This window comes from Amblyomma americanum, chromosome 4 (genome assembly GCF_052857255.1).
Source record: "Amblyomma americanum isolate KBUSLIRL-KWMA chromosome 4, ASM5285725v1, whole genome shotgun sequence".
NCBI lineage: Eukaryota > Metazoa > Arthropoda > Arachnida > Ixodida > Ixodidae > Amblyomma > Amblyomma americanum.
Genome location: NC_135500.1, coordinates 95,231,319 through 95,241,517, shown reverse-complemented (window position 1 = coordinate 95,241,517; position 10,199 = coordinate 95,231,319). Strand labels below are relative to the sequence as shown.

The 10,199-nt window shown below is 44.9% G+C and overlaps 1 protein-coding gene across 1 annotated transcript; it reads left to right on the top strand.

Annotated features, from left to right (window-relative positions):
• The first annotated feature begins 751 nt into the window (after positions 1-751).
• LOC144130263 (uncharacterized) lies at positions 752-2,316 on the top strand. The gene has a single exon (XM_077664225.1). The coding sequence runs from the start codon at positions 807-809 to the stop codon at positions 1,332-1,334; it is 528 nt and encodes a 175-aa protein (XP_077520351.1). The 5' UTR covers positions 752-806; the 3' UTR covers positions 1,335-2,316.
• Positions 2,317-10,199: the final 7,883 nt, after the last annotated feature.

Sequence of the window (10,199 nt, the reverse complement as noted above, 5' to 3'; positions counted from 1 at the left end):
ACGCGATCATTTCATTGCAACTATTGAGCTAAGTGTCTGCAACAGCTGTAAGTTATATGCATTTGTGGTTTTGTAAAAAAAAAGTGAAAATTAAATCCACCATATTGGCAACATATTCTTGATCAATATGTACTTTTAATCTAGAAAAAGTGTTACTGTAGTAGCACAGTAAAGGCATACAACTTGAGCATACCAAATGTATAAAGTACAATGCAGTAGCCCTGGCCGTGCTTTGCAGTATCATAGATGTAATGCTGAAACTTTCTCTACCCAGGTTCTCAAAGTTTGTTCCAACCACGGGACACAGAGTATGCAGTGCCCACTTCGAAGGGGGCAAAAAGACTTACATGGTCCGTGTTCCCTCAATTTTCCCCCTGAGACAGCAAAAGGTGGAGAAGAGGCGACTGCTGACAAGAACTGAGGTGAGATAAGCACAAGGAGGAAAGAAAAAATAGCATGTCATGCTTACGTATACTTCATTTCTATTTTTGGGATAGTTTGACACAAGGAGATGGCTAGATTAATTGGACTGTTGCATAAAAAACAAGAGGGGATATGTAGTAAATTTGAACTCATGTGAAGCAATAAAAACGTGTGTGCAAAGCATCACCTATGGCTGCATTGCAAACATTATAACATTTCTCAGGTTACTAAAACACATTGCTTTCTTATGTTTTATTTTCACCTTCCAGTCTGAAGTTTCCAGCACCTCAACTGTGTGTACCGAACAACGCGGGCAGGAAGTGTCCGCCTTTGCCAGCAGCAGCAATGAAAGCGACTGTCGACAGCCTGAAGTGAACATACTAATGGACCACTCGTACAGCAGCCAAAAATTAAGTTATGATGAGCTTGTCAAAAAATTTTGTGAACAAAAGCACATTGCAACAGATCTCTTGGAGCAAGCTGAAACAGCAAATGCACAAGTGGCAGAGCTAAAGCGCCAGCTGGAACGAAGTCGGCTTGATCACGCTGAAACAAAAAAGTTGTGCGACCGTCTTCAGCAGAAGAACAGGTGCCTGAGACTCGAGCTGTCATCCATGCAGAGAAAAGTAAAAACTTGCAAGGCTGAAGCTGCTCAGAATATAGAAAACACGTATGAAGAGCTTGTGAAAGATGAGAAAAAGCTTCGCTATTACACAGGCTTCACGTCCAGCGAGCGTTTGGAGGCTTTTTGGTCATTTTTAGAGCCAGATGCGAAACGTCCTCAGTTCTGGCAGATGAAAGAGACGAACAGTGAGGACAGAAAGTTCACCCTGCCTTTGAAGACCCAACTCGTGCTTGTCCTGATGCGGCTACGGCTTGGTCTTGATGGCCTTGACCTTGCATACAGGTAGGCTGTCAACATTTAAACCTTGATACATTTTTATTTGGTACTAAGCGCCATTTGTACTTAATTTTTGTTTGGTTAATAAGTGTGACTCAGAAATGTTTTCCCATCTGTTTACGAAGAAATTTGCTGCAAAACATTTTGTATGAACCCACTGTGCAGTGTAGGCAGGCAAATCCGACCAGCCTTTTTGATTTATGCCATTACATTGGTGCATCTTGATTGACAGTGCAGAACCCAATACAATTGTCACTCTTGCTTACATTCACATACACAGTATGCGTGTAGGATACCCTGAACAGTCTAACCAAAATGTACAGCTTAACATGTTTTATCAGAAGGGCAGCTGCAGTATATGCAGTTACTCCTCACACAGTAGTACCTCATTATAGAGGCACTTTGATTCTTGAGTAAAAATGTGCAAAAAGTTAATTACCTTACATTCTTAAAACACATTGTGATGAACAGCTGTTGAGTGCATGACGGCCTTAGTCGCTTATGCTCTGTAAAACTACCAGCTGAATGCCTTAGAGCATAGTGTAGTACAGTGCACTATAAATTAGTTTTCAGCTAAAAGTTATCCTTGTTGTTTTAACATCATGATACTTGATTTTTAGTAACGAAGGGTCTGCACGGTCAGTGGATGAATGGATGGAAAACTTTATTTGGTCCTGCAAGTAGCGATAATTAACCACTAAGCGGGTCGCTCCCACATCGGAAGCGGAAGGCCAAGCCAGTGAGCACTATGGGCACCGGCTGACATAGTTTCTGAAACTGAGCTATCACATTTCCAAACAAAACTTTCATCGCACCTTGGCCTACAAAATTCACCGTGATATTTTCGGTATTGTTGAAGCATTAAGTCTTATACGCTCAACGTATGTATCTTTCAGCGACTGCAGTGATGTGTACTTGCAATTTGTATATATAGTTATTCTTTGTATTTGTTAACTACTGTGTGCCAATAATCTGTATTGTGTTGTTTTCATGCCCTCCCCCCCCCCCCCCTATGTAATGCCCACTTGGGCTTTTAGGGTATTTAAATAAATAAATAAATAAATAATGTGTTAGGACTCCACAATACGATGTTGATGTCCCTGTAGATTCTAGCAGTCCATGAGATGCCCGATGACTTCAAGGAACCATGATATTTCTTTTATACAGACATTAATATTCCAGGAAATCTTTCTACATATCAATGGATAGTCACGTTGACTGGAGGGCGACACCATACTCGTACGCGTGGCAGCAATAAATTAATGAAATGACCATTACCAAATGCTGCTTTTGTTAGCGATCACTTCCATTGAATGCCGCATGGACTTCTGAAGCTAAGCTAAGGGCACACGCTACATTTCTACTCATCATTTGTTATACTGCCTGCCTTTGCTACTGAAGTTGTTTAAACACCTGTGTTATGGAACCTTTCAACTGCAACAGTAGCTTCCTCTTCTCACTTATTTTGTTGTCTAGGAGCTGCAAATTACTGAAGTGCACATTTTGATAAATGATGCTCTATTAACAGGTTTGGTGTGTCTAAAACCACTGTCTCAAGGATGTGGGCAACATGGTTGGATTTTTTGGACAATAGACTTTGCCAGGTATGTAAGCATCAGTTCTTTTTGTAGCGAGAGCTACACTACGCCAGCCACTTAGCCTTTTCAGCATGGTCGCACTGACCTTGAGCTGTTGCCTAGCAACCACAACAGCTGGCAGGGCCGTGCGCTCGTCCCAGTCGCTCGCTGCTCGATTTTTCAGCCTCGCGATTGCGAGTCGCAAACCGCTGAACCAATCGGCGAGCGAGCCGAGACTTCGGCAACGACGCCACTCGCGGGTGCACCGAGCGACGAACTCTGCTCCTTGGCTGCCGTAGTCGTCGCTAAGCCTAGCCGTTTTCACGTCAATGCCGCAGCCGAGGGCGTTTCGGAACTGACCAGCGCTGCAACCAAGATGCTACATTCGTCACGCCTTTATTGTGGACCCCGTCTCGTGATAATATAGAAATATGGTCGATTTCCGTGACGACTTCAGCAGCGGAGAAAGCAGACGACAGGCGATCGAGCCGCTTTGGGCAACAGCAGCAAAGCGGCTATGAGAAAAAATTTGCTTGTATCCAGCAGCTCGATATTGGTCAACGACACTCAAAATTGATTCATTTTTTAAGTTCGACTTCCCAGAGCATGGTATGAACGCGAACAACATACTAGCGCATTTTTCTGACGCTAGCGGTCAGCATCCAGGCTGGCTGGCAGGCCGCCTGTACGGCCGCGGTGCACATTGCCGCTATATCTTCCTCTTCGCTCAGGTCGTCACAGTGCGTACTTACATAGCTAACATTGAGGGACCAGAGCACTTCTGAGGGCCAAGCGCGAGCGCCGGAGACGCGGCCAAAGCAGACGAAACTCTCGAAAGCGCGCGAACGGCGTCATTCCCAAGAGTTCTCATTTCAAAAGAGAATCGAACGAGAAGGCGACCTGCAGGTCGCCCTTGCAAGTGTGAACATCGGTGTTGTCGAGCTGCGGTGTAGTCGCAGGCAACTGCGGGTCGCGCGAGCTCTGCAACTCTCAAGTGTGAATGAAGCTAAAACCAATGCGATACCCCGCGCATATCAACAGAAAAGGAAGAGCAGCAGAAACTTTCGAACGTTGAGCTTTCATGAAAGAGCCAATAAAATTTCATAAAGTACTCACATGACGAAATTTCCTCGATGGTGAAGTCGGAGAGATGTGCGGGAAGATTGCACGTGCTCGATGAGCGCCGATTAGAATGGTACAGCTGTAGTGCGGCTCACGACTCGACTACAACTAGCATGGCGGCGGCGCGACTTCCGGAAAACCGGCGCATGCGCACATTGGCTGGTGGGATCGGGAGCGCGTTGGAACGAAACCTGCGTGACAGATTTGTCATCGGGTTGCGAGAAAAGATGGTCCAACGAGTACTTCTGGCTAAGCCAAAGTCTCTTACTCTCCACGAAGCAGTAGATATCGCCATGTCGGCGGAATTGGCGATACAAAATGTTTAGTGCCTACCACACGCGAGCACCGCGGAATCGGCGAACGAAGTCAACGCCACAGCGTTTAAGAAGAAAACGAATCCGCAATACCGACACACCAAGGCAAAGACGCCGCGCCCGTGCATTCGTTGTGGCGACTGCTCACACAATGCTCCCAAATGTCCGCATAAGACGTCGGCTTGCTATAAGTGCCACAAGCAAGGGCACTTAGCTACAAGGTGTTTCGGTGGGGTAAAAGCGAAAAGGCCGACGAAATTTCAGGCCAACGCGGTAAGTGCCGAAGCTGGCGACAGTAGTTGCACTCCAGTCCTTGATATTTACACGGTTACCAGCGAAGGTACTGCGGTCGAGCCGGTCTACAAGACGGTGAAGTGGGGACCAGTGAATCTCGACATGCAGGTGGATACGGGTTCGCCGCGACGGTTCCAGAAAAGGTGTGCTGTAATGCATTTTACAACTCAGTACAATAGCCACTCAAACAACACGGTAAAGGAATAGTGACAAAGCAATCAAACTTCAATGCGAGCAGATGAAGATGCCTGCTTTAACGTTCGCACTTGTAATGCCTTATCACTCTATGATCACGAGAGCAACGTAGAATTTGAACGAAATGCTCGTAAGACATTTACTGACCTTTCTAGCGATGGCGTACGCGCTTCTTGAGCCATGAAGAAACGAAATATCAGTTCGACTTTCCGTGCTTCTACTGCTGCGGCACACGCACGAACTTCTCAAAATGACCCGGAAGTCGGAATACCCAGCATGCTTTGAGGCTTGTTCAGATTGGGCACCACCTATTGCAGATTGCTATATGTGCGATTGCAATTTCAGCTTGGCCCAATACTGTCTGCAGCTCTACTGTAACCTCTATCGCTCGCATTTCCACAGAACAGGAAGCTTTGTTGGTAGTACCGAGAGTGTTGATCAAAAGGAATAACTAGATTATCCCTCGGTAAGTGGAGGGATGGAATTCCACAGCAGATAAGTTCCAGATAATCTTAAGGATCCTTGGCTATTGAAACGGTGGAGTGTACCCAGAATGTGGGCAACAAAAGTGTTCATTTACTAAGTGATTGTCGACTTTAAATGAAACAATTTTCTGCAATTGTTCCGGCATTTGCTAGCCTTGAAAAAAGAAATATGTACATTTAGTGGTGCGCCAAGAGAGCCTCACAATTCCATACGTTGCTTACTGAATACCTTTAATGGGAAGAAATGTTGTTGCCACAATTATGATAAAATTGCTGTTTATGCTTCTCTTTATTTACAGGAAGCGTGTGAGATGCTCTACTGGCTCTGGTGCCATCCAGTGACCTTACTTCTATCGCCTGCACAGATTCTTGCGTTGCCTTGCAATGATGCAAGCCTTTTGGAAGAAAGTTTCCAGGTGGGTCAGTTGAGATACGTTCTCTGAGGTCAAGACTGAAATGTGTGATTTTAAATCAAATGAACAGTTTGTCTTACAAAATTGCAGCCATATATTGCAGAATGTTACCTTGGCAGTAATAAATACATCATGCATGATTTCAAAGCAATTACTTTATTGCATACTTGAGTGTTATCGGTATAGTTGTCTTGCTGTATGACACCACACCCTGTATGGTAGTAAGATCAACAACAAAAATTGTCTGCAAAATATTAGCTAATTCAACAAGTACAAATAGCAAGAGTCCAAAAAAAGTCGGCCATTAATGATGTGTTGGTGAAGGTACAAGTCTCTAGAAGTACCATTTCCTTAATTCACGAATGTAAAATTCGGCCATGAAACAAGTTAAAAGTAAATGAAAGTTTGAACCTCGGAACATACAAGGAAGAGTACTGGGGTTACTTATGCAAATGTTCCTCTTTTCTTTCAGCTGGAGGTGGTGACTAAAATGTCAGCCAGTACAGAAGTGGTAGCTTCTTCAGCAGAAGAGGCTGCAGACACAACTACACTGGGCACAGAGGAGGAGGTCCTTGGAAGTGGGAGCCCATCGTCAGCATGCAGCAGATCAGACGGGCCTGCAGCAACAGTGAACGTTAGACAAACTTCTCGAGGAAACGAAAAAAGAGCTCTACATTTGACAGACTCATGAACGCCTATGAAGCAGAATTGAAAATAGCAGCCCTGCTCTCTCAAGAGGAGCTGAAAATTGCAAGGAAAGCAAACCGCTTGCAAAAAGAGGCTAATGACATCCAGAGAGAGATTCTTAAAGCTATATCTAAATATTTCAATAATGAAGATGAATAAAATGTGAAGGTGTGAGTGAGTAAAACAAAAAGCACAAAAAAACACGGATGCAAGAAAGACGAAGGACAAGCGCTTGTCCTTCGTCTTTCTTGCATCCGTGTTTTTTCGCGTTTTGTCTTACAATGTATTACCAACTAGCCTGCACCCACACCTTACTGAGCGAGTCTTGTTTTTCTTTTTGCTTCCAAAAGCACAGGCTTTTTTCAACAGACATATGCGGCTGTCATTCTATTACTGTGCAGCAACATAAAACAGTTTTTCCTGCGCACAATCACCTGTCATTACTTAAATTTTATAAGGTCTGAAATGATTCCAGACTGGAGAGTGGTGAAACTTACACATTCATGGGCAGGAGATGCCTTGCCAGAGCGCTTCGGACTCTCTGCGGGCACACTTGTAGTGTTGCTAATGCTCACTGGGTGTTGAAGCTGACTGCCAACTTCTTCACTCCAGTGGCTGTGGCACTCATCTCGCATTTGCTTATAAATGTTATGAATAGTGCAGCATGCTAACACAATACGATTGGCATGGCGAATATCACATTCTAGCCCCTTTAAAATTCTGAATCTTGCCTTCAACCTTCCGAAAGCATTTTCTACAACACGCCTTGCTTTCGACAACGTGTAATTAAAGATGTTCACAGCTTCGCCTCCCGTATGACGGTGAGGGTATGGCTTCATTAGATGAGGCACTAGGGGAAAAGTTGATCGTACAATATGACGGCTCCAACCTCTTCTTCTGCAATGACCTTCCTTGGCACCGAAAAGAAGCCTGCCTCAGCTAACTTTGGTGTCACAGTGCAGTCATAAACACTGGAATCATGGTTTTTACCAGGTGATCCCACAATCGTATGCATAAACTTGTAAGCGTGGTCATTTTCTTTGGGCGGTGAAAATTTGGTGTGGCACCCGTCGAGGGCACCGAACCCTTGCGGGAACCCAGTCACGGCTGTGAACTGTTGGACGTGGTCTTCTATCTCGTTTCTTGTGGGCATCTTCATCACCAAAGGCTTCAGTTCGTCCACAGCAACATCACAGAATTCCCTAAAGATTACATTCACGGAAGGCCGGCTCACTCCGAAAAGATTTGCCACGGTTCTTTCACCCGAAGTAGCGAGCCTATACAGGGACAGAGCAACGCGTTTCTCCAATGGGATGGCCCTCCTCATGTTAGTGTCTACTCGCTGAAGCCACCTACAGTAGCTTAAAATATAGGCGAACGTTTGCCTCGTTACTCTAAAGTTCGCCTTAAGATCTTGGTCCAAGAGCGTTAGCACTGTAGTGTCATACCAGGACGGGGGTCGATGAAGCGACCGCAGTCGTGGCTCCTTCGCGCACATATCTAATGCGCATGCCATGAGGAAGCGGCACCACTTCTCCGCCGCTTGCCTCTTCCTTTTGACGGTGGACTTCTTCAGTAGCTGTGCGTGCAACTCGTATCTTTTGGAAGCAAGCAAAGCCTGCTGCTGCACCAGCAGAAGGCACAGCGCATCGCGGCGATTACGATCGCGCTGATATTCCAACATAGCCGGTTGGCGTGTGTCACAGAGCCGAAGCGAGCAAGCGCACCGCAGCAATAAAATGCTTTGAAGTAGACACGTTAGAAAGAGCCGGCTTTCGACGATGGATGGGTCGGCACACGATGGATTGCCAGAAGCGTCACGAAGAAAACGATGACCAACAAACCGGCCCACACATCGAATAGTCTTGGCTACCAATCGACATCGTCGTGCAGATTTCTACACCAAACCAAAAAATACGCAAAAAGAATTATAACTATAGGAAAGAATATATACACTGATGTCATTTACTACAAGAAAAAATGCATACACTGCTTTTTTCATATTTTTAGTTGGCACTAGTTGCAAGGTCACGTGGTTAGAGTGCTAACTGAATTGAATGCGAAGTGCTCGTGTAACAGCAGGTGATTCCAGTTGAGTTCAACGGCAGTTGAAATCCTCAACTGACGCCAAATTAAACTGCCAATGAAAACGCCCGTGTAATACGGGTATTACAAGCCTGTATTACAATGTCGTGACAAAGCATATTTAGGCCTTGTGGTCCTGCAGTGTAGCATGCCCGCACTGCGTAAAATTATCACTGCATGTTTGCTTGACGGGTACTGATTGTGATGTTTTTCTAATACTGTCATTTTCCCAAGTGATCAGGAAAGCTGTAGCTGAAAAGAAGAAGTATAATTCTCAGAGGACCGTACAAAAAATCAGTTGCAGCAGCTCATGGAAGATGAGCCTGATGAGCAAGCACCTGAGCTGGAGCAGCTCAGGCGCGAAAATAAAGACCTGCGTGAAAGACTCAAGAGGATGGAGAAAGCGCTATGCTCCCAAATTTTTGATGCATGTTTGTGTCATGCTTTTGTGTTATGCACTAGTTAGACTGATAGAGCATTGAAGGAAAAGGCAATTAAGGGAATAACAAAATGCCTATATGCATTTATCTGTCATGCGTTTTTATGCATGCAACACCTCTTAGCGTTGGTATATTGAAGTGAATGAAGCATATTATGGCCTGTTATGTTTGGCACATTGTATGTAGTCCCCTTATTTTTCTTTTCTAGAACAACTGATGAGCAGGCATTGCTCCTGCAAGCAGAAAAAGCCAGAAAGGCCCTTTTAGATGTACGAAAGGATGCCCGCATTATCTGTAACTGCACCAGCTGAACCAGATATAAAGTGACCCCAGCCGCACCAGAGGCGAAACCTGCTGGCCCGCCTGCAAGGGATTCACAAAGGCCTGTGGCAGTGCTGGCCCCACCTCAGCCATCACTAGACCACAATCCAGCCGCACCAGAAGAGTGTGCAGCTGATCAGCTTGAAGGGTTGCCATTTCAAGCGACTGGCAGCAAGGTATGGAAAAAAAATTGCAGCAGATTATTGTGGTCACTATACTGCGAGATCTTGTGCAGTGCCCCTTTAATGACGGGAACAGGTCCTGTTGTGCCAAGGCATGGTCTCTATGGACAATTTGCTTGGCAGAAGTACATTATTGTTTTCTTTGATTTGTTGAAGACTTAGCTTTGTTAGCAAAATTGTTCATCTTCTTTTTAATAACTAATCCGTTTGCATGTGCTATTCGGGCAATTTTTTTTTAGCACAGTTTGTATGACACCACAGCGAATGTGCACATCTCTGTTTTGTTTTCATTGTCAGTAGGTGTTTAGTGTAGAAATCAAAGTTGGTTATGTCTTCCTTCTTTCTATTAAACACCACACTGTTAGTCTAGTAGTGTTATGGAAAGGGAACTGCTGAATGTGACCTCAATCTGGATATCCTGTTGGCACAGTGTAATCTTCCAGTTTCCTAACATCCGTTTCATCTCGGTGTTTTGCATTTATACCAGACCACCGGTATAAACACAGGTGTGTTCTTTTTCTGCATAACAAGAACATTCTGATGCTAGAAATTATGATGCAAGTAGAAACCTCAGTCTTCACACTGTGATGTCGAATGGGCATCCGCACTGCGTGCACGAAAAGAGCACGATAAGGGCAGGCACTTTCTCGTAGCTGTCCGAGACTAGGTGCACCGAACCAGTTCCATATTAGTCCGTGGGTCATGATATGAGTGGTGTTCACCATCAGATTTTTTTTTCACCGTTCATTCGGAACGTTTG

Coding starts and splice junctions, on each gene's coding strand:
- LOC144130263 (XM_077664225.1), top strand. CDS start 807: ATGGACCACTCGTACAGCAGCCAAAAATTAAGTTATGATGAGCTTGTC.